The 25,074-nt window shown below is 43.6% G+C and overlaps 1 protein-coding gene across 4 annotated transcripts; it reads left to right on the top strand.

Moving 5' to 3' along the window:
• Positions 1 to 1,561: 1,561 nt before the first annotated feature.
• Positions 1,562 to 24,815, top strand: LOC116939484 (glia maturation factor gamma-like). Of its 4 annotated transcripts, none has more exons than XM_076065061.1 (7): positions 1,562 to 1,830; positions 9,445 to 9,541; positions 11,421 to 11,497; positions 12,924 to 12,975; positions 13,823 to 13,903; positions 18,967 to 19,040; positions 21,048 to 24,815. In XM_076065061.1, the coding sequence occupies exons 1-7, from the start codon at positions 1,819 to 1,821 to the stop codon at positions 21,117 to 21,119; spliced, it is 465 nt and encodes a 154-aa protein (XP_075921176.1). In that variant the 5' UTR covers positions 1,562 to 1,818; the 3' UTR covers positions 21,120 to 24,815. The 4 variants fall into 4 exon arrangements, with proteins under 4 accessions (XP_075921176.1, XP_075921178.1, XP_075921179.1 ...); XM_076065063.1 differs by having other exon boundaries at positions 1,582 to 1,830; positions 11,448 to 11,497; XM_076065064.1 differs by lacking the exon at positions 1,562 to 1,830 and adding an exon at positions 6,649 to 6,837 and having other exon boundaries at positions 11,448 to 11,497.
• The last annotated feature ends 259 nt before the right edge of the window (positions 24,816 to 25,074 follow it).

Raw genomic sequence — 25,074 nt, 5'->3', positions numbered from 1 at the left:
TTTTGGTTTGGACATGTTTGTTTTGTTGTAGTATGGCGTTAGACTGATGGCCTTAATCTAAGTTTTCTTGTGGTTGTTGTTGTTTGACTTGCATCCCACTTGGATTTTTCCACACAGCGTTGGTGTACGGTGCTTTTTTCAGGAATATTTTTCTGTTTTTTTTCATGGATTTTCTGTTTGCACAGTCACATAGTCACTTTAAGATGTTTTTCTTGTTCATGATTTTGTTTTTTTGTTTGTTGTGGTTGCACCCGATTCAAGAGCCGAATGGCTCACAGGGCTATACCAAAATAAATAAACTGAAACTGAATACAGTACAGCGGTGTGTGTGCTTTATACTTTATATATTAATTGTATAGTAATGTTTTCCATATGTCGTCCCAATTATAAAGTACCTTCACAAACACTACAGTAAGTTAAGTTGGGATGGAAAAGCATGCATATTTTATTCGTGTGAATTGATGGATTTTCCATACAAAACACATGGTCTCCTGTGCCCATTGCATAAATCTATCACGTAACTTGAATGTTAGTCTGCTGCCAGGGACCTTCTAGTGGATGACATACAAAACCCTGTTCCATTGTTCATTTTCAGTTTGGCAGGGATGCCTTAGCATCCAAAAAAAATCGGCCAATATCTATCTAACCATAGTTTTGAGGCGAGTGCAACTCGATCAGAGGTACGGAGGCGTCAGATTAGCCCATTGTTTGTTTATGCCTTCACAATTCGCGTTTGTCTGTGAAGTGAAACACGCTTCCATCTGCAAAATAAGTACAGTATTCTTATTATGATCGTGCGTGTTGACTTCGGAAAGGCTCCATGACTTTTTTTAGGGCTTCTCTCGCAGTGTGGCCATTTTTTGAGCGAATAGTAATTGAGATATGTTTGTGATCAAATTCTGTTTGTCCATTCTGGCTATATATGTCTGTCGGAACCTTGATTCGTAATTGTTGTGCGATTTGAGCCTTTTTTCTTTAAACAAAAAAAACCCCTCCCAATTTATCTGTAAACCGTGACTCAGTATCCGTGAGACATCGGTTAAAAAAAAACCTCCTAATATCCGCACCCACTCCTTACTATCCGCGATTTCACCACCGTTATTTGCGGATAAGTGGAGTCGTTCATAACGTTACGGATAATTAGTATGATCTGTGATGGCCACCCCCCACATCGACGCAGATGAGAGGAGTCCGTTCCACTGCCACGGCAAGTGAATCAACCCACGATGTGCGCGCCTTACGATGAGCACGGTTGGTTACGTACGGTGCCAAAGAAGTTCTACAGTCACAATACAAGGCATTCAACCCATTGCGCCAATCGGTTGACATCCCTTTTGCACAAGGCGTTTCCACGTGTTCTTTTAAACTTGTGGTTTTACGGCCCCTATTAATTATATTTCTGCTGTTGTTATTATAATTACGGGGATTTTCTAGAAATGTTGCACATTTGGGAACCCTTAATAACGGCCAAGTCCACAACAATAGTGAAGAGTTTCCGCTTCCAGGATGCATGCATGGAGGGAGGAGGCGTTATTATGGTGGTGTGGGGAGCGGTGGCGCAGCAGTTAGCGCGCTCTTGGACAACACCAGTGACGATCGTCTGCACCGATCCTGGGGCTCCCATAGGTCGACTCAACTTCAAATAAAGTAGCTGGTGCGGTGTGTAAACATCATTACTTTGGTGATAAAGGCGGTCGGGCCACCCATCCCCCATCGTGTGCTGTGCCGGCCTTCGTAGGTGCTCGCGAACAGCACTTGCCGCAATAGTCTGTCACAGGCCATACGGGGGAGCTTTGATGCAGGGGAGGAAGAAACGTGATGGTGGTGGAGGTGAGATAGAGGAGACGTGATGGTGGTGGAGGGGAGGAGGAGGAGACTTGATGGTGGTGGAGGGGAGGGGGAGACGTGATGGTGGTGGAGGTGAGAAGGAGGAGACTTGATGGTGGTGGAGGGGAGGGGGAGACGTGATGGTGGTGGAGGGGAGGAAGAGACGTGATGGTGGTGGAGGGGAGACGTGATGGTGGTGCAGGGGAGGAGGAGGAGACGTGATGGTGGTGGAGGGGAGGGGGAGACGTGATGGTGGTGGAGGGGAGGAAGAGACGTGATGGTGGTGGAGGGGAGACGTGATGGTGGTGCAGGGGAGGAGGAGGAGACGTGATGGTGGTGGAGGGGAGGGGGAGACGTGATGGTGGTGGAGGGGAGGAAGAGACGTGATGGTGGTGGAGGGGAGACGTGATGGTGGTGCAGGGGAGGAGGAGGAGACGTGATGGTGGTGGAGGGGAGGAAGAGGAGACGTGATGGTGGTGGAGGGGAGGGGGAGACGTGATGGTGGTGGAGGGGAGGAGGAGACGTGATGGTGGTGGGAGGGAGGAGATATGATGGAAGGGAGGAGACGTGATGGTGGTGGAAGGGAGGAGACGTGATGGTGGTGGGAGGGAGGACAGGTGATGGTGGTGTAAGGGAGGAGATATGATGGAAGGGAGGAGACGTGATGGTGGTGGAGGGGAGGAAGAGGAGACGTGATGGTGGTGGAGGGGTGGTGGAGGGGAGGAGGAGGAGACGTGATGGTGGTGGGAGGGAGGAGAGGTGATGGTGGTGGAAGGGAGGAGATATGATGGAAGGGAGGAGACGTGATGGTGGTGGAAGGGAGGAGACGTGATGGTGGTGGGAGGACAGATGATGGTGGTGGGAGGAGGAGACGTGATGGAAGGGAGGAGACGTGATGGTGGTGGAAGGGAGGACAGGTGATGGTGGTAGGAGAATCAGAATCAGAAAGGGTTTTATTCGCCATGAAAGTTCGCACAGACAAGGAATTTACTTTGGCAGGAAGGTGCATACATTCAACATATAGGAATCTTAAATCTTAAATAAGTGGTATACAAGTCTAACTATACTAAAGGTACAAAGTCTAACTAACACTAAGGGGCTAAAGTATGTAAATTTTTGAATAAATATTGAATATAAAGTAGCTATAAGATACAATCTAAAATACAAAAGGGTAACATAGTGTAAATATGGCAAGGTGTCATTTTATAGATAAAATGTTAAAGTCAGTGTAAGCCCTTGGCCTTGTTGAAGAGGCCAGCAGCGGATGGGAAGAAACTGTTTTTGTGGCGTGAGGTTTTGGTCCTGATGGACCGCAGCCTTCTGCCGGAGGGGAGTAGCTGGAACAGAGAGTGTCCAGGGTGGGAGGAATCGGCCACAATCTTCCTCGCTCGCCTCATGGTCCTCGAGGTGTGCAGGTCCTCGATGGTTGGTAGATTGCAGGCAATCACCTTCTCAGGAGTGTGGATGATATGCTGCAGTCTGCTCTTGTCCTTGGCAGTGGCAGCAGCGTACCAGACGGTTATGGAGGAGGTGAGGATGGATTGAATGATTGCTGTATAGAAGTGCACCATCATTGTCTTTGGCAGGTTGAATTTCTTCAGCTGCCGTAGAAAGTACATCCTCTGTTCAGCACTCTTGGTGAGGGAGCTGATGTTCAGTTCCCACTTGAGGTCCCGGAAGAGAATAATGCCCAGTAAGCGGAAAGGCCTCTGCAGTTTTGACTTGGGAGTCACACAGGGTGATGGGGGTGAGTGGGGCTGTATTCTTCCTGAAGTCCACAACCATCTCAACTGTCTTTAGAGCATTTAGCTCTAAGTTGTTCTGGTTACACCAGGTCACCAGGTTGTCAGCTTCCCACCTATAGTCAGGCTCATCCCCACCAGATATCAGCCCAATGAGGGTGGTGTCGTCCGCAAACATCAAGAGTTTGACGGACAGATGATTGGAGGTGCAGCTGTTGGTGTACAGGGAGAAGAGCAGTGGGGAAAGGACGCAGCCCTGAGGAGTTTCTGGGGCTGATGGACCTGGAGTCAGAGACTTGTGTTTCCAGCTTAATGCACTGCTTCCTGTCAGACAGGAAGTCTGTGATCCACCTGCAGGTGGAGTCGGGCACGCTCAGCTGGAAGAGCTTGTCCTGAAACAGGGCAGGGATGATGGTGTTGAAGGCAGAGCTGAAGTCCACAAACAGGATCCTGGCGTAGGATGCTGGGGAGTCTAGATGCTGTAGGGTGACGTGGAGGGCCATGTTAACTGCATCGTCCACAGACCTGTTGGCTCTGTAGGCAAACTGAAGGGGGTCCAGGAGAGGGTCTGTGATGGCTTTGAGGTGTGCCAGGACCAGGCGCTCAAAAGACGTAATTACCACAGAGGTAAGGGCGACCGGTCTATAATCATTTAGTCCTGTTGGCCTTAGCTTTTTGGGCACAGGGATGATGGTGGAGGACTTGAGACAGGCTGGTACATGGCATGTCTCCAGGGAGGTGTTAAAGATGTTGATGAACACCGGGTACAGCTAGTCAGCGCAGTGCATGAGGGTGGCTGGAGAGACAGAGTCCAGCCCAGCTACTCTGCGTGGGTTCTGCCTCTTGAAAAGTCTATTAACTTCTTCCTGAAAGGAGAGAGTTGTCTCTGTAGTAGAGGTGGGGGATGGGGCCTCTTGGGTGGAAAAGGGTAGTTCAGGACAGTCCAATTGTCTTTCAAATCTGCAGTAGAACTCGTTCAGGTCGTTGGCAGGCGGGAGTCGTTAGTGGTGTGGGGGGCTCTGGGCTTGTCGTTGGTGATCTGCCTGAGCCCTCTCCAGACAGAAGCAGAGTCGTTAGCAGAGAACTGGTGTTTTAGTCTCTCTGAGTACAGTCGTTTAGCCTCTCTCACCACCTTGCTAAAACTGTTCTTCGACTCCTTGAATCTGTCTCTATCCCCACTCCTAAATGCTTCCTCCTCCAACCTCAACCTTCTGAGCTTTGCTGAGAACCAGGGCTTGTTGTTGTTGTTGAAGTTCACCCTGGTATGTGTTGGAATACAGCAGTCCTCACAGAAGCTGATGTACGACGTCACAGCCTCTGCGAGTTCATCCAGACTATTGGTAGCAGTCGTGAACATATCCCAGTCAGTACAGTCCAAGCACGCCTGCAAATTCTCCACAGCCTCACTGGTCCACTGTTCAGATGTCCTCACAGCAGGTTTACAGAGCTATAGTTTCTGCCTGTATGCAGGAATCAGGTGGACCATGGCATGGTCAGAGTGTCCTAGTGCTGCTCGGGGGACGGCGTGGTAGGCTCTACTGACTGTAGTGTAGTAGTGATCCAGAGTGTTCCCTTCTCTGGTAGGGCATTTAATGAATTGTATGTATTTGGGGAGTTCGTGGCTGAGATTACCTTTGTTAAAGTCGCCAAGTACGATAACCAGCGAATCTGGATTTGCTCGCTCCACACTCAGAATCTGGTCGGCGAGCATGCGTTGGGCCTCTTTAACCTGAAGACCCGGCGGCAAGTAAACTCCGACCAAAATGAGTGACGCGAACTCGCGAGGCGAGTAGAAAGGTTTACAGTTTATAAAAAATGATTCAAGGAGCAGAGAACAATGTTGCAGAATCACTGTGACATCCACACACCAGCCACTGTTAATGTAAAAACAAATACCACCGCCTTTCGTCTTGCCGGAGAGTGCTATGTCACGATCCGATCTTACAAGATGGAATCCTGCCAGTTGTAGCGCAGTGTCCGGAATCAAATCACACAGCCATGTCTCTGTGAAGCACAAAACAGAAGATGAAAGAAAGTCTCTGTTTTTCACCATCAGTAGCTGAAGTTCGTACATTTTGTTGCACAGTGAACGTACGTTGGAGAGAAAAAAGCTCGGAAGCACTGTTCGGATCCCGCGTCTGCGTAGCCGTATGAGAGCCCCCGACCGTTTACCCCTTGGGCGGTGTTTCGCTGCTTGAGCAAAGCCTAGTGCGGCTTTGACTTGAATGCCCACTAATTCTGCCGCTGGAAGCAGAAAAGTGGGAAATAAATCCACAGGAGTTGTTTCCTTGATGTTTAAAAGTTTGTCTCTTGTTAGGGAACTCCGAAAATCTTGGCAAAACGCTGAATTAACAGACAAAACAAGACAAAACTGGGCGCATCGACCGGCTGAGGCTACCATCATCGGCGCCATCTTCTCACCAACACGTTTGTGCTGAACAGCAGGCCCCTCTCACCAGCACGGGTGTGCTGAACAGCAGGCTCCTCTCACCAGCACAGGTGTGCTGAACAGCAGGCCCCTCTCACCAACACGTTTGTGCTGAACAGCAGGCCCCTCTCACCAGCACGGGTGTGATGAACAGCAGGCCCCTCTCACCAGCAAGGGTGTGCTGAACAGCAGGCCCCTCTCACCAGCACGGGTGTGATGAACAGCAGGCCCCTCTCACCAGCACGGGTGTGATGAACAGCAGGCCCCTCTCACCAGCACAAGTGATCAAGCAAAACAAGAACAACACCGGCCAAAACAGGGCGCACCAACCAGCCAAAACAGGGCGCACCAACCAGCCAAAACAGGGCGCACCAACCGGCCGAGGCTGCCATCATCGGAGACGCGATGTAAAGGAGGAGATCTGATAGTGGTGGAAGGGAGGACAGATGGTGGTGGTGGGAGGAGGAGACGTGATGGAAGGTAGGAGACGTGATGGTGTTGGAAGGGAGGAAGAGGAGGAGACGTGATGGCAGTGGTGGAGGGAAGAAGGAGACGTGATGATGATGGTGGTGGTGGTGGAGGGGAGGAGGAAACGTCATGATGGTGGTGGTGGTGGAGGGGAGGAGGAAACGTCATGATGGTGGTGGTGGTGGAGGGGAGGAGGAAGCTGAAGGCGGAGACGGGGGAGTAGGGGGATCCGGCTTCGTGCAGGAGCAGCTGCTGCTGACAGACAGAGACAGCAGGAGGGCTTCTCGTGCCGTGCAGCAACAGAAGCAGCAGCAGCAGCTCAACCATCGCTCTTCTTCCATAAACAAGGAACACGTCTTCCACGACGACATGGTGAGACGTACGCTACAAGAGTCTTCAAGTAACATGGTCTGCCTGGAGCAAGTTTGTTCTGGGCTTAACGTTGTTTAAGTGAACACGTTTCATTGGATACCGTATTCTCCGGATTATAAGACGCACCGGTGTTTTAAAGCAAAAGTCGTGGCTACAGAACAGTTTTGTGTAACTTCACTTACAGCGGGCAAGTGGTTTGTTGGTTGGGGGGGGGTTCAATCTCACCCTCCCGAGTATTGTGCAAACCCGAGATTAAGGTCCATTGTTTCACCACCGCTATTTGTGAGCTGTGCGGGTTACGTGAAGAAGCTCTGTCGGGGTGTGGGGAAAGTTGTGGAAGGAGTCCCCTGGCAGCTGTTTAGGAGGCATGGCACGAGGCACGTTACTGGGGTTTCTAATTTGGCGTGTCACGTTGCCTGTGAGAGCAGTCGGACAATAGAGATACATTTAATATGTATAGATGTACTGGGAAATAGGAGAGTACAGTATAACTGGAATTCCTCTTATCCGCGTGTTTATTGGGGTGCTATTGGCAGATCATATTATTTGGCTCCTTGACATGGAAGTAGCTCAGTGCGGTTAGGATCAATTTTGCCTAATTAACCTACGATGGATTTAACACTACGATGGATGTAACACTTTGGCCCTTTATCCAGGAAATATTGAGCCTGCAGGCTTTTTCATGAGGTTCCTCTACTGGGATGTTTAGCCAATTGCCAAATTATTGTTTATGTTTTTGGAGGACGCTGCAATACAGTACTTGAAAATAACCCACACATAAGAGGGGATAACGGATATCCACACAGATTGTTCACGAACCCATTTGTTGTACTACCAACTGATGGATAATTATAAATGAATGGTATATTTGCTGGCGTTTTAGGGTAAGAGGGTCTGAATGGCCACATATCTATTCTCATAGAGGAGTTCAATAGATTGAAAACTTCAACATGTCAAATCAAGTGGGTCCAATCTGCCAGTTATCAGAATGTCAGTACTGGATCAGCTCAAAGGGTAGACTGGCGTGAGATATGCCAAATGTGCATACGATGGTCTGTTCATTCACCACTGCATGGTGCAACCCACGAGAAAATGTGTTGCAAATTTTTAATGAGCGTTTAGTTTTCCATAAGGCTTTGCACATTTCTTTATTAATGGAACCACCGCTTGAGAGGTTTTTCAAAGGGCACATTGTAAGTACTGTAAAGTCAAGGTTCAATCGCTTGATTTTTAGCCTCGTTAAAGACTGTTGTGAAACATCTAACTTTTTACAGTGTAATACAAAATATGTTTTACTACGGTTTTGTTATGCAAATGCTCTATATCATGATCAGCCATGGTCGATATGCCTCCCCAAGTCACCATCATCTCTCTTAACACTGTTATTTAACAATCTGCCAGCTCCAAATGTTCTATATACATCGGGTTTTATATTGTTGAGGCATCCTTAAAAAGGTTTAGTATTTTCATTTTTCACATTTTCAATTATTGCAAACTGAGCAGGGTTAAGCATGGATAGTGCTTGGATGGGTGACCACGATTGCTCAAACAGGTTGTCGTAGGCCTTCTGGATCTTTTTAGTGCAGCAAATCAACTTGTGGGACTCTACTCCTTTGTTTCCGTGTCTATGGTCCCCACCTTTACGAACAATCACTGGACAGTATAGTAAAGTATGACCACATAACCCCCATGACCCCCACGGCATGTGCAGGTCCTCATCCTGTAGTGGATTAACAAAGGGTTGCACATGTATCTTTAGAAGCTTTAATACAGTGCTTCATTGTGGTATATTGGCATCCCCCTTTCCGCTCAGCATTAGTGTCAAGTCGATCAATAGAGAAGTGTTTGCCCGTCTCAGATTGACCTTTTGTTCCTTGCAAAAAAAAAAGTACAGTGTTCTTGGCTCCAGCAGAATATAAACACGCTGTTCGTTTCATAGCCTGAATTCGAAAATAAATAAATAAATAGCGTTTAAAAATTGCTGAACGCATGCAGTAACCCCTCGGCAGAATACAACATCTGGATCTCTCTTATATTTGGTAACACAAGCGGTTTTTTTTTATCGCCACTAAATTAAGTGAGTTGTCAAAAGTGTTCATCTGTCCTCCAGTGTTGTTCGCCAACTTTTCGTTCGATCCATAAGCAACAAGAAATATACTGCCCAAAGTTTGCTGTGCTTTTTAAGTCACTAACTAGTTAAATTATGGATATAAAATTAGTTTATAAGGCAAGTGATTAACATGCACTAACCACCTAGGTGAACCATGGTCATTTAACCCCAATGACCCACACGGCATGTATGGAGGTCCCTCATCCAGCAGTGGATTGATAAAGGGCTGGGCATATACACGTTACTGTATCATTAATATTGTAAGAGATGCTATAAATCTTTTGTCTACTCTTATTCGTGGGATTGATGTCTGTAAAAGATTAGAAATGTATTGTTTAACTCTAGGTCTTAACAATGTGCCATGTTTCCAACATTGACACTGGGCATCACAGTGCAGCTCGCTATATAAGCATTAAAACGTTTACGAAAAGAGGTGACAATGAAACGGCAATGAAACGTGACATGTATGCATGCCTGTGTGTGACATTGCTTTGAAGACCGAGTCCCTGGTGGTGTGCGAGGTTGACCAAGGCTTGAAAGACAAGTTGAAGAAATTTCGCTTCCGCAAAGAGACCACCAATGCGGCCATTATAAGTGAGCCAACACTCTCATCAGTACACTGACAAGATACGTGCACTGTATAATACACACTAGTTCTGCATTTTACACAGTTAAAACATTTGCCTTTAAATATTACCAAAGACAAGATTCCTGCAGCTTTGGTTTTACTTTAATTTTTCTTTTAGAAGCATACCAAACGATCTTTGGTGTTATGAATCTGATTTTTCTGCCTTCATCCAGGTGTCGAGATGTTCTTTTTAAAACATTTGTTAGTGTAATTAAGTAGAGAATAATATTTCTAAAATCAGCCTACGTGTTAACTTTTTTTAAATTTTATTTTAATACATTTCTGGAAGAAACCACACCTAAAGATTTTCTACTGTAGATATTGTTTTTTTTATTAATGTAGCAGTTTATTTTTCTTAAATCATACATTGCAACTGGCAAATGCCAACAAGAAAAATCAAATTGTCATTTAAAGTTTCGTAAGTTTTTTGTTATATATAAACACGCAAAAGAGTTAGTGGGAATATTTAAATGTAAAAAAGTAGCTTTGGCTATTACGCTGCACAGGAATATTTATTTAAATATTAACCACAGTTATCAGGTATTCCATGCAATGATTGTGGCACACCTTTGATATATACAGTATAGGGTTTCAATCTTACAGTGTACTAATGCCCCACATTAGTTTATGAGCGCCATCATCGGTTAAAGTAAGATTGTGCCATTTACACTGATTGTATTCAAGTCACGCAACTGATAGGGGTGAGGTTTCACGTAATTTTGAACGTTAAATCTATGCCAGCATAACATATCCCAGAGACCAAAACATGTTTCTTTAGATAACATCCATTGGTCTGTAATCGCACTATAAACGGTGCAAAACATGTCTGCAAAGGAAGTGCATTTGGCCCAATCATGTTGAAGCTATTTTTTTTACGAATCTCAAACACAAAATACTCTTAACTCTCAATACTCTGGAGCACTGATAACGTTCGACCGTTGACCCGTGGTCGTTGATGTTAACTATTGCTACTTAAGCAGAAGGAATAACATGTGCAGGATGCTCCTATGTTGGTGACTGGATTAATATTTTACAGCCAGAATGCCTTGAGTTATTGCAGTTCATACACTAAAGATAATACGTTTTGCATTCCGTGTACACACACACACACACGTATCTTATGTTAATGTTTGCCAGTGTGGAGTAATGCTTACCTTACCTTATTTTATGTGGTAGTCATTACTGTGTGTAAATAACCTTATTATTGTGGGTTAAAGTAAGTCTTATGCAAATGTACAATACACCTTATCTTGTCGAGCATGTGCTTCCCTTGAGCGTGTGCAAATGCAAAATTCGCCACAAGTTTTACGGTGCACTGAGTAATGTCCCAATTGTTGTGATATGTTCCACTCATAAAACAATGCTCGACCATAAATACATTTTATTGCCCTTGGGACGATCATGTAAATCATTGGATATCTATTCACATGTGTACAATCATGTGATTAGACCATGCACAGCTGTTGTGTATGGACAGAGAGTAATCGGCGAGGAAGATGATTGCCACGGGTATTTTGGGGAATTCATACGCTGCGTTATATGACCAAAACAGCCATGACCAGCCGCATCTTTTGTTAAGCAACATATGTTAAGAAATATGTAACCTGTATTGCGTGTCTCCTTCAGTGAATTATTTATTTGCATGCTTACAATATCTAATTTAAAAGGCACAGACAATACAGCACTGTAATGGTGAATTAATGCTCTTACATATTTAAAGGTTATGTTTTTTACATGAGTAAAAAGGACATTGGCGAACATTGTCGATTGTTTCCTACTGAGAAGGAATGGTTTGTTTTCCACGTTTTATTCAATGTTTTATTGCATGTGTCTACTGGTTTGGAGTGCATAAACAAAGAGCCTGTTTTACAGTGAAGATTGACAAGGACCGCCAAGTAGTGGTGATGGAGGAAGAGTACGAGGTACAATGTTCATATTTAGTAATTAAAATGTTATTTTTCTTGATTAAAATGTTTCACCTGGAAACTCGCTTGAAGAACGTATTATTTGCAAGTCTTTAGTGTCTATCATATGTCCCATAGTTTTTTATTAATTATAAAAACAAACAATTAAAATTTTCGTCTTTTTTAACTATCTGGAGAAAAAGCTAAATGTCATAATTGAACATGTTACCACAAGAATATTGAAAATTACTAGTAATGCCACATTATAATTACATGTCACAGCAAATCATTGCTGGCTTTAGTGTTTATCAGTGAATGTAAGGCCTATAACTGCTGTATAAACATAATGTTGTTTACATTAGTATTTTATATATATGCGTTTGCAGGGAATATTGCATGTACAATTTCCAGGTCAGGTTTTATAGCCCAGGTTACATCAGTCGGTTCTCAGCCACAGCTCACATCGTTGGCGAGTGATATCTGAATCCGAGGCCTCCTCTCTTTGCCGACATGGTGTGGGAAGGCCTTAATTCAGAAGTGGATTTATACAGGGCTGTACAGTACACATATTATCATAATTAATTAGATTAACCCACAGTTCACTTGATTGTAGGCTGTACATATGAATTTCAAGGGTTGCATAAAAACTGTTTCTTAAATTAACCTATTCACTTGAAAAATCTAACTCTTTGCTTTTGGTTTGTAGAAATGTGGGACAATTACAATAAAACTCTGTAACCTGCTGCCACTCAATAGCCAAATGCGCAAAAGATAAAATCTTGTGTTGTGTTTGCTTTTGAGTCATACTATTTTAGTATTGTATACTTCTGACTTGTTACATTTCGAGCAATTAGAGTAAAGCAATAGTGACAATTCAAAAAGGTTAATCTATTGTTTGGTTCTTTCGGTAAAGTCACGTAGACAGAAAAATTATAACAAAAAATAAAGTGAATAAAAATAATTAAAACCACGACGCTTGGATCGCAACACAAGCGGTCGTCAGGAAAAAGGGGTTCGCCTCTAAAGGCAAACTGTTTATAAAGGTTTAAAATGGGCGTAGCCCAAGTGTCAGCAGCATGGGCGGGGCAGCTAATGTTTTAAAAAAATATATTTTATTCACTTTTTTTATATTATTTTTCTATCTACGTGACTTTACCGAAAGATCCAAAGAATATTAATTCCTGCAGTCACGAAAGTTTAAAGTCAGAAGGTAAACCTACCTATATGTCAGGTTTGGTAGATGTTTAAACAAAAAAAAACACATTATGTTTAGGTAAATACTTTGTATACTTAATTCTCGTAAATATACTTGGGTGAAAATTATTAATCCCCAGAATTTTCAGCTGAGAGGCTATTTGTAGAATACTGGATTAAATAGACGTGTGTATTCTGCAAGACATTCATGGTTTATTAACTTTTTGTCTGTGCAACTGCAAACTATCAGGACATATCTCCGGAGGACCTCAAGGAAGAGTTGCCAGAAAGGCAGCCCAGATATCCTTGAAAACAGCAGTCTGTGGAATCTCACATGAGGCCAACTGTAATTCTGACCACTTGACTTCGCTGTGATAGCTGATGAGTCAGTGCATGCGCAGCAGCCAGCTGGAAATGATGTGGAGCTCCACAGTGAAAACAACAAGCAAGCTTAGAGACTGGTTCCCGTATTGCGAAAATAAGATCACTCTGTCACTCCTTTCAAAACCGCGGATAACTTCACCTGTTGCATGGACCATACTGTTCAGACTTCAGAGATTAATGTTAACATTTAAAGACAGTTACATAATTAATAATGCCATTGTTATATACAAAAAGGTATCAATGTGTGTCTAATAGTTCTTCCATTGGTCTAACTTGTCAGCCAGTATAACTTCATGGCTAAGTCAGCAGTGTGGTGGTTATTATTATTCGCAGCATATCTCTTGTTGATGGAGAGTAAGGTATATTATTTGCCCCTGTTACACATCGTATTTATATCTCTTGATCAGGAAAGGGTTAATAGCTTTGAGTACATACGCTTGAACCAGATAATCTTATTTCGCAAACCAATATGATCTCATATCAATAAATTATTGTCATCGTTATTTTCCAACTTAAGCAATGTACTCTCGTCTCTTTTCCTTATGCTTTCAAGAATATAAGTTGTCATCTCCAATATCTTTTATTTGAGATTATATTATACTTTTTTCAATGTGATTGTTAATTTATGTATTACCTTCAGTTGACATAGTTGACACTGGCGTAAGTGCTGTAAAGAGATGTCCCCCCCCCGCCATTCTATTTGATCGACATTGAAGAAGTGTGATATATCGGATGCTGTTGTAGATCCTTGACTGCATTTCACATTCATCCTGTACAGCTACAAATACCACCACACGGATGGACGGATATCCTACCCACTGTGTTTCATTTTCTGCAGTCCCCTGGGTAAGTGACTGCACCTGTGTACATTCATTAGTCTGCACGGTATCACTGCAATCCATACAGCATTTACTGTCACCTTGGATTGATTGAAGGACCTTACCATTCAACTATGACATCTATACAAACTGTTGCTTACATGCCATACAAGACAAGAAGTGTGCACGTCGCTGTGATCATAGTGGTGTTCGTTTCTAGTCATTTGATCAAATTGTACTTTCTAGATGTATCACGTTTATTAACGTACTGTGCTGCAGTTAATTATCATGTCCCAATGAAATGGTGATTATAAAGAAGTTAACATCAGGCTGTCTATTGCGTAGGGCGATATGTTCAGGAGTTCAATGCCAATGTCGAGGTGTGATAGCCAGGAGAGGTCTTCAAAAGAGAGTTCGTGTAATTTTTGCTGCTCTTCCATTGAAGGAGCGCAGGTGACAGTGGTTTAGTCTATGGTCCATAGCAAGGCCGTAATTATAATATATATTGTGGGGGGATATTTTAAAAAATTGCTATGCTATGTAAATAAAAATATAAATTCGATAAACCTTGGCCACAATATCTGGACTTGTCTTCATATAAATCAATGCATAGATTTCTGTTTATATGATTGTGGTTATGGTTATACTTTATTAATCCCTAATCTCTGCAATTACATACAATCAGAATCAGATCAGAATCAGAATCAGAAAGGGTTTTATTCGCCATGTAAGTTCACACCGACACGGAATTTACTTTGGCAGGATGGTGCATACATTCAACATATAGGAATCTAAAATCTTAAATAAGTTTTAAACAAGTCTTACTATAATAAGGGTTAAAAGTCTAACACTAAGGGGCTGAAGTATATAAAATTAAATAAATATCGAATATAAAATAGCTTTAAGATATAATTTAAAAATACAAATAGGGAAACATAGTTAATATCAGCAACGTGTCGTTATGTAGATCAAATGTTAAAAACAGTGTTAGCCCTTGGCCTTGTTTAACAGGCCAGCAGCAGATGGGAAGAAACTGTTTTTATGGCGTGAGGTTTTGGTCCTGATGGACCGAAGCCTTCTGCCGGAGGGGAGTAGCTGAAACAGAGAGTGTCCAGGGTGGGAGAAATCGGCCATAATCTTCCTCGCTCGCCTCATAGACCTTGTCGTGTGCAGGTCCTCGAGGGTCGGTAGATTGCAGGCAATTACCTTCTCAGCAGTGTGGATGATACGCTGCAGTCTGCTCTTGTCCTTGGCAGTGGCAGCAGCGTACCAGACGGTTATGGAGGAGGTGAGGATGGATTCAATGATCGCTGTATAGAATTGCACCATCATTGTCTTTGGCAGGTTGAATTTCTTCAGCTGCCGTAGAAAGTACATCCTCTGTTGAGCTTTCTTGGTGAGGGAGCTGATGTTCAATTCCCACTTGAGGTCCCGGGAGAGAATAGTGCCCAGGAAGCGGAAGGACTCTACAATTTTTACTGGGGAGTCTAACAGGGTGATGGGGGTGAGTGGTGCTGTATTCTTCCTGAAGTCCACAACCATCTCAACTGTCTTTAGAGCATTTAGCTCTAAGTTGTTCTGGCTACACCAGGTCACCAGATTGTCAGCTTCCCACCTATAGTCAGACTCATCCCCACCAGAGATCAGCCCAATGAGGGTGGTGTCATCCGCAAACTTCAATAGTTTGACGGACAGATGATTGGAGGTGCAGCTGTTGGTATACAGGGAGAAGAGCAGAGGGGAAAGGACGCAGCCCTGAGGAGTTCCGGTGCTGATGGACCTGGAGCCAGAGACTTGTGTTCCCAGCTTAACGCACTGCTTCCTGTCAGACAGGAAGTCTGTGATCCATTTACAGGTGGTGTATGGCACGTTCAGCTGGAAGAGCTTGTCCTGAAGCAGGGCAGGGATGATGGTGTTGAAGGCAGAGCTGAAGTCCACAAACAGGATCCTGGCGTAGGATGCTGGGGCGTCCAGATGCTGTAGGGTGAAGTGGAGGGCCATGTTAACTGCATCGTCCACAGACCTGTTGGCTCTGTAGGCAAACTGAAGGGGGTCCAGGAGAGGGTCTGTGATGGCTTTGAGGTGTGCCAGGACCAGGCGCTCAAAAGACTTCATTACCACAGATGTAAGGGCGACCGGTCTGTAATCATTTAGTCCTGTTGGCCTTAGCTTTTTGGGCACAGGGATGATGGTGGAGGACTTGAGACAGGCTGGTACATGGCATGTCTCCAGGGAGGTGTTAAAGATGTTGGTGAACACCGGAGACAGCTGGTCAGCGCAGTGCCTGAGGGTGGCTGGAGAGACAGAGTCCGGCCCGGCTGCTTTGCGTGGATTCTGCCTCTTGAAAAGTCTATTAACTTCTCCCTCCTGAAAGGAGATAGTCGTCTCTGTAGTATTGGTGGGGGATGGGGCCTCTTGGGTTGGAAGGGGTGGTTCAGGACAGTCCAATTGTCTTTCAAATCTACAGTAGAACTCGTTCAGGTCGTTGGCTAGGCGGGAGTCGTTAGTGGTGTGGGGGGCTCTGGGTTTGTAGTTGGTGATCTGCCTGAGCCCTCTCCAGACAGAAGCAGCGTCGTTTGTAGAGAACTGGTGTTTTAGTCTCTCTGAGTACAGTCGTTTAGCCTCTCTCACCGCTTTGCTAAACCTGTTCTTCGACTCCTTGAATCTGTCTCTATCTCCACTCCTAAACGCTTCCTCCTTCTCCAACCTCAACCTTCTGAGCTTTGCTGAGAACCAGGGCTTATTGTTGTTAAAGTTCACCCTGGTACGTGTTGGGATACAGCAGTCCTCACAGAAGCTGATGTAGGACGTCACAGCCTCTGTGAGTTCATCCAGACTATTGGTAGCAGTCGTGAACATATCCCAGTCAGTACAGTCTAAGCACGCCCGCAAATCTTCCACAGCCTCACTGGTCCACTGTTTAGATGTCCTCACAGCAGGTTTACAGAGTTTTAGTTTCTGCCTGTATGCAGGAATCAGGTGGACCATGGCATGGTCAGAGTGTCCTAGTGCTGCTCGGGGGACGGCGTGGTAGGCTCTACTGACTGTAGTGTAACAGTGATCCAGAGTGTTCCCTTCTCTGGTTGGGCATTTAATGAATTGTATGTATTTGGGGAGTTCGTGGCTGAGATTACCTTTGTTAAAGTCGCCAAGTACGATAACCAACGAATCTGGATTTGCTCGCTCCACACTCAGAATCTGATCGGCGAGCATGCGTTGGGCCTCTTTAACCTGAGGACAAGGCGGCAAATAAACTCCGACCAAAATGAGCGACGCGAACTCGCGAGGCGAGTAAAACGGTTTACAGGTTATAAAAATTGATTCAAGGAGTGGAGAACAATGTTGTAGAATCACTGTGACATCTACACACCAGCCACTGTTAATGTAAAAACAAATACCACCGCCTTTCGTCTTGCCGGAGAGTGCTATGTCACGATCCGATCTTACAAGATGGAATCCTGCTAGTTGTAGCGAAGTGTCCGGAATCAAATCACACAGCCATGTTTCCGTGAAGCACAATGCAGAAGCTGAAAGAAAGTCTTTGTTTTTTACCATCAGTAGCTGAAGTTCATCCATTTTGTTGTACAGTGAACGTACGTTGGAGAGGAAGAAGCTCGGAAGCACTGTTCGGATCCCGCGTCTGCGTAGCCGTACTAGAGCCCCCGACCGTTTACCCCTTGGGCGGCGTTTCGTTGCTTGAGCAAAGCCTAGCGCGGCATTGACTAGAATGCCTACTAATTCTGCCGCTGGAAGCAGAAAAGTAGGAATTAAATCCACAGGAGTTGTTTCCCTGATATTTAAAAGTTCGTCTCTTGTTAGAGAACTCCGAAAATCTTGGCAAAACACTGAATTGACAGACAAAACAAGACAAAACAGGGCGCACCGACCAGCTGAGGCTACCATCATCAGCGCCATCTTCGCACCAGCACGGGTGTGCTGAACAGCAGGACTCTCTCACCAGCACTGGTGTGTTGAACAGTAGGCCCCTCTCACCAGCATGGGAGTGGTGAACAGCAGGCCCCTCTCACCAACACGGGTGTGATGAACAGTAGGCCTCTCTCAGCAGCATGGAAGTGAACAGCAGGCCCCTCTCACCAACACGGGGGTGATGAACAGCACGCCCCTCACACCAGCACGGGTGTGATGAATAGTAGGCCTCTCTCACCAGCACGGGTGTGATGAACAGCAGGCCCCTCTCACCAGCACGGGTGTGTTGAACAGCAGGCCCCTCTCACCAGCACGGGTGTGTTGAACAGCAGGCCCCTCTCACCAGCACGGGTGTGTTGAACAGCAGGCCCCTCTCACCAGCACGGGTGTGCTGAACAGTAGGCCCCTCTCACCAGCACGGGTCTGTTGAACAGCAGGCCCCTCTCACCAGCACGGGTGTGCTGAACAGTAGGCCCCTCAACACGGGTGTGCTGAACAGCAGGCCTCTCTGACCAACACGGGTGTGCTGAACAGTAGGCCCCTCAACAGCAGGCCCCTCTCACCAACACGGATGTGATGAACAGCAGGCCCCTCTCACCAGCACGGGTGTGCTGAACAGCAGGCCCCTCAACACGTGTGAGCTGAACAGCAGGCCTCTCTCACCAGCACGGGTGTGCTGAACAGCAGGCCCCCCTCACCAGCACGGGTGTGCTGAAAAGCAGGCCCCTCTCACCAGCACGGGTGTGTTGAACAGCAGGCCTCTCTCACCAGCAAGAAATGGTAAAAAAGTAAAAACAGAGCAATGTAATACAATACACTATTAGACATTATTGTAAAAAATAAAATAAAAAGTCCATCCCATGTGTTAGTGATTTTTTTTATATTTCAGGCAGAAAATTCGTCTTCAAATGTAGATTTTTTTCTGGGTTGGGACCCCCAGACACCCTGGAAGATTTAGTCCCCCCCCCCAATGTTGACTCCATGGCTACGGCCTTGGTCCATAGTTGGGGTGGCATGGCCACAACCACACTGCGGTTTGTCTTTCATTTTCCATGAATGAAGGCAAAACATCAGGTTGTTGTGGTTGATATAAAACACGAGTGTGGATGTCTGGGATGCCCTTAGTTGTCGGACGAAAACTCCCTGTGTGTGTCGTTGTTTTAGGCTGCAAGCCCGAGCAGCAGATGATGTACGCTGGCAGCAAGAACACGCTGGTGCAAACAGCCGAGCTCACCAAGGTATGCAACAGGGATACACAGTGCATTGACAATGCAATGTGGAGTATCTCCCATTTGATTTTAGATTTCCTAAGGGCGAGGGATGGGGGTGTGGGTCACAACTGTTAAAGGCACCGTCATCGCTATCCCTTTTGTTCATGGCTTTTTGTATTCAACAAGAGGGACTTGTGCCCCCTACTGAGTCAATTTGGTAATTGTAGCCGACCTCGCCCGTGAGTGCACACTCCCGTGTGTGTGCGTGCGAATGCGGGCCAACCTCGCCATAGAATTGCCTCTCCAATCTCGTGATGTCACTTTCTTCTACCATTCTTATTAGCTCGTAGCGTGGCCACAGGAAGCAACGGGATTGTCATCGTTAGTGCTAATGGGCCAATATAAAACCCGTGAGACAGGTTTGGTTTTGTAAAAAAATAAATATCTTATTATAAAAATGAACAGTGGCATGTTGTGTCATGCCACGCTGCAGCATATTGATGGTTAAAATCACATCGGTCGACTACAAGCAGTCCACTCGTTTTTCGGGCTGCAGTCTTGCCTAACAAGAGGCTCCGTCTCTCTTTCATCCAGCATTCAGTTGTGATGACTGCTCGGGAAAGAAATGCAGTCCTATCTGCACGCGTTATCCTGCACGCTATACAGTGATGTTACACCGCCAACTGCTCTTGTGCTCAGGATCATTCAGGAAAGACTTTGAACCCAAAGCTGACTGGCATTTTTGCTCACGTTCGGCGGCTTGCGTAATGCATCCCGTGCAATGCTGAGCAATGGCTTGCCAACATGAATGTGTGCGAGTACAAGCCAAATGGAAATCTGGTTGCGTTCGCATGCTTCAGCGTTTGCATCAGCAATCAGTTTTTTTTAACAGCGCTTATTGTCACCGTCTATGCATTTGTTCAACAGCTCGCGTTCATCTGTAATGTCTTAGATTATTCTGTGGCCATACAAGCCAATGTTTCAAACTGATACGTACGGTTTCTTAGAAACATATGATGTTAGCACTGTTTTGTGTATACACGTTGAACGGTTTGAAGTATGAAATTATTTTGCAGTCAAGTGCATTCCTGTTAAAACCAAATGCTTGTTTACGTGATACCTAATAATGTAATGATAAATACGAACGCGTTTACAATTTTTGCAAATGTTTCCGTCAGAAAAAATATTTCCAATGCACAGATTATATTACCATATCCAATATGAAATAACTATAATCATACTGCCAAAAGCTGCAGTGATCTCGAACAGCATGTAAGAGACGCATTCAAGACATTCACACCAGGGATGTTAGCTAACACCAGGGATGTTAGCGTGGCATTTTCTCGTAACATGCTCAAAAACCATTTGCAGGCGGAATAAACATTCCTGCATTAATGTTGCAAGAACATTCGGTGTATTATGTGTGTGGAACAGGGTATAAAGATGCAATGCTCAATAAATAAATATAAATGTCATATTCAGATGTGGAAATGGGCATAATTAGACTATAAAGCAACCATGATGAGATTTTGTGATACCACTTGATTAAATTCTGAATCACGACAGTATTATAGAACATTCATGTTTATACTTATTTAAAAAAATCCTGTATTGAGATCCGCACAGGTGCATGCATGTTACATACAGAAAACTGAGGAATCGTAATCAAGGAGTACTCGACATCCATTGTAGGACTGTGGAATTTTGTAAAACATTCCCAAGCAACATTTGCGAGGTATTATTTTGAGGTGTATATGTGTATGTGTAGCCCCTTTTGCCAATCCACTGCTGTATACGGGCCTCCCAAAGCCATGTGGGAGTTTTATTTACAATATATGTATTTGTTTCATTTTGTTGTTTAAATCGTAGGCTTGTATTCAATGATGCCCCCCCACCATGATTTGGCTTGCATATACTTGGTAGAAATGTCTGTCTCGTTTAAACCAACTGCCTCACTTGTACTGTCTTCCATGTTCTGTCTCGTTACATGCCTATTAGTTGCAGATGTATTGCCTCACTCACTCTCCCCATCAGGTGTTTGAGATCCGCAGTGTGGAGGAGCTCACAGAAGAGTGGCTTCAAGACAAACTCAAGTTTTTCCGCTAAACACGGATGAGGTACTACGATGAGGGTTGCCACCTGTCCTTGTTTTCCCAGGAGTGTCCTCTTTTTCACGGAGTTGTCCTGTGAAATCTCGAAGTGTTCCTGGAACATTAAAAGTCCCAGTTATTGTCAATCGAATAATAATAATACACCACTCAAGATAATGCATGGACATCTAGTTCTCTCTTCTGGCATAATGATATATTCTTATTCCTCTCATGATATGCCCTTGGTTTTTCATAGCTCAGAGGTGGCGAGCACAATTAACTGCCCATGTGGGATCAAGAGTGGTACAATGAGAAATCCCTCAGTATACCCTGCCAGTTTTGGCCTATTAAAAAACGCCCATTGTTTTTTTAAATATATAAAACCCTTTCAATGCCGACAACATGTGCTTATTTATAAATAGTTTGCAATAAGAACGTGATTCCTTGCTTTGATAGCCACATCCTCGGAAAGTAGGTTCCTGATTCAGGGTAAATGGACATGATTGTCACCTTTTCAGAAAGTATAGCAATGCATTGGAGGCTGTATATTAAATGCACTGACATGATTTAAGAAATGCCTGTTTACTTCATGGCATGTACACAGATGCATTTTTACAAAATTTCGCGATAAATGGAGATCCTTAGGAGTTTGTTTTACAGTTAATGAAAGGTGACATCAGGGAACACCATGGGAACTAACATAGCCTATAGCCATACACGTTAACGGTAGCATAAATCGGTATTTTATGCAAACATAATGACAGTACTCTACTGTGCTAAGTCGTATGCCAATGTAGTACTCGTTTTATCGCTATGCATGAGGAAACCTTTTTAAGTGCAGTTGTGAATGTTTGGTAAATGCAATACAGCATGGTATTTTTTTTTTACCAACATGTTTCTACCTCAAATTATAAGGCAACATTCTCAAATTCAGCCTTACTTGACACACTCGTCTTGCACCAGTGGCTTTCAGAAGCAAGTCCTCCAGGCGACCAGAGTTGTAATGAAAACATTGCAATGAGAGATCAATGCGAGAGCTTTTGATATATTTTTTTTTTAAATGTAGTGGAATGAGGAAGAGATTCGGAAGTAATTTTAAGCGATACTTTTATTCGGCAGTATCCCTGCTGGTTATACACGAGCGTTTGTTTTCCTTACATGACAGGGAAAATGTCTGGCGTATATTAAATACAATATTGTCAAAGATTTTTTTTTAAAGTTGAAAAGCTATACTAATAATGCTTTATATTCTCTCTTGTAACCATCTTGGGAAATAGGTTTAAAGTTTTGCTCTGTATTACAATACAAAGCACTGTTTTACTGCTTTGTATTGTATTTCTGAAAATGATTTTGATATTTTATTATTTACTTTTGAATGACGTGCTTTGGTATGTTTCGAAAGGACATTTTACGTGTGTTTTGGAAATAGATCTAAAGTGTTGTTCTGTGTTACTGTTATGCAATACAATACAACATTACAGTACTTTCATGATTTGTTTACGGTACTTACCATCCAAAGGTGTCTAAACATCTCCCCACAATATATTAGTCATGCACTGTTACAATGCTGTGTCTACGAGCTTCATGTAATACGTGTAATTTCTTCACAATTTTCGGATTAAAATTTTTATATTGTATGGAATAAAACTTGCATTGTAAAAAGTAGCTAGGCAGTGTGGTGTCAACTTTTACATACACCACTGCCCAGCAGCAGAAAATAAAGTAATTTTACTTATCAGGGACACCATTCCTTTGTGACAATTTACCCACCTATTTGTGATCAGTCCTCATGTCTGCTAAATTGTTATTTTGCCAGGAGTGTCATGACTGCATGTGTGTAAGACATTTGCCCATGCTCAAATGTACACCCATTGGAACGATTCTGGCCTCAAGGTTGAGATCAATAATGGGTTTGTGGAACCTATAAAAAAATAATAAATTGAAATGGGATGGTGACTACCATTGATAATATCAGCTGTGGCCATGCACTTATCACAGAGCATAATGGTGTTGCTACCTCCAGGCCATTGCACTTTTAATTTAGAAATACAGTTGTCAAACAAGGGTATAGGTATATACGAGATGAATGTTTTTGATGTGTACAGTGTTGCTGTTAATTATCACTTGTCATAGTTAAACTTACTGGAAAATGTTTGGATATGACAAGTTTGGTCAGGTCGTTAAATTAATACTGCAGGGAATAAGTTCGTTGCTAAATGTAAATTGTTTTATAGGCCAAGTGGAGGGTATTAACTCAATGTGTGTATGACCCTTTTTTCTGCTGTTGCTGCTGCTGAAAGTTTTTTTTTACTTATGCTTAAAACCTGATTAATTTTTAACAAGGCCCTCTAGCAAAATTATTTACTGCATTAAGCAGTTAATCATACTTTTGACGTTTTGTTTAGTTTCCACATGCATATGTCCTTATTGTTTCATTGAATTCTCATCTCATTTGTTTTCATGTTATACAATTACTTGTAAGGGTCATGATCCTGAAATATTTCCTTATTTTTAAAATAACGTTTTAAAATAATTGTTTTTTTTAATGGCATATCTTACATAAAAATGTACAATATATTAATTAAGTGGTTACCGTTTTAGTGTGCTTTTGTAACAAATATCTGAAGCATGATTACACAAATACATTGCATAAAGGGTGATATCGTCTTTGTGCTTTATTGCGCTGATAGATAGGAAGGCACTTCTAGATTTAAAGCTTTCGTGACTGCTAGGATCCATACTCTTTGGTTCTATTGGGTAAAGTCACGTAGGTGAAAATAAAATAAAAAATCACGACGTTTCGGCCACAACACAAGCGGCCTTCATCAGGTGAAGGGACGAGCCTGTCTGGCTTCTTCCACTCCAGCGCTGTCCTCCAGACAGTCTCGTCCCTTCACCTGATGAAGGCCACTTGTGTTGTGGCCGAAACGTCGTGATTTTTTATTTTATTTTCACCTACGTGACTTTACCCAATAGAACCAAAGAGTATGGATCCTAGCAGTCACGAAAGCTTTAAATCTAGAATTGATAACCTCTATGGTGAGGGCTTTCACCTATCTGTTAGAGCTTTTAACAGACAACGGGACAGGAAGGCACTGTTTCCCATGTATATATAATGGGTGTGCAGTCGATACTTTTCTCAGCCAGGTGTGGTTAATCGGGTTAAACAAAATTCAAGCGCTCGCCACATTCTCGTTATTGGCAGGTTTAGTCATTCATTATAAGAAAACAAGAAAACACGTAGCGGACTGTGCTCAATGAAGGACATAAGTGGGGCTAGATTCCCAAGACTCCAGTGCCCTCGGTGTGAAGGCGCCTTTTGGCGTCTTCTGGTCCAACACCAATGGAGACTAGGCTCTAAGAAAAGCTGTTTCGGGTGTGGACCAATCAAATTCAAGGACAGTGCATATTATTATCAGAGTTGTCTTTTTTGTTTGCATTTTGACTGCTTGTGTTGTGGTCATTGCAAACATGATGCCTTGAATAAAGGTGTCAGTTTTTGTGCCAGTTAAAAGGGTAAAACCTATTCCTATATCTTGTTTCTGGCAAAGGAGGTCTCATAACATTACATTATTATTGGTTCATTTTAGAATTGTGTGGTGTGGTATGTCTTAAAAGAACATTTTCAATTTTTAACATCATATTCCTCCACATTGTGTGATAAAACCTGTCACAATTACTAGCAATAAAACAGTTTTGTCTTTCAAGACCATTTAGTCACCATTGTGTCTATCAATAAACCTGGACTCAACGTGAAATAAATACAGCGTAAAGATGAGTCCCTTGTAAATGAGATGACATTCAATAAATGATTTCAGCTGCATAGAGTTAGAGAGATGTAGCAAAAGCGCAATACATTGAATGTCTGATTTATTTAGCAGTCACACATGTATCAATCATGTAGTATTTGTAAATAGTCATAGCTTCTCACCTTGGCTGTTTGGTTGCCAGAATAAACTGTTGGGCTGGAC

This window comes from Petromyzon marinus, chromosome 6, assembly GCF_048934315.1.
Source record: "Petromyzon marinus isolate PM22_M1 ecotype Great Lakes invasive population chromosome 6, UKy_Petmar_22M1.pri1.0, whole genome shotgun sequence".
NCBI classification, from domain to species: Eukaryota; Metazoa; Chordata; class Hyperoartia; order Petromyzontiformes; family Petromyzontidae; genus Petromyzon; species Petromyzon marinus.
Note: the sequence above shows the minus strand (reverse complement) of the source record. Positions and strands in the feature narration are given on the sequence as shown.

Bases quoted from the DNA above. Each gene is read 5' to 3' on its own strand.
- LOC116939484 (XM_076065061.1), top strand. The intron at 9,542-11,420 runs GTGAGCCAACAC...ACTGGTTTGGAG, and splicing joins CACCAATGCGGCCATTATAA to TGCATAAACAAAGAGCCTGT. The intron at 12,976-13,822 runs ATCCTTGAAAAC...TGCATTTCACAT, and splicing joins GCCAGAAAGGCAGCCCAGAT to TCATCCTGTACAGCTACAAA.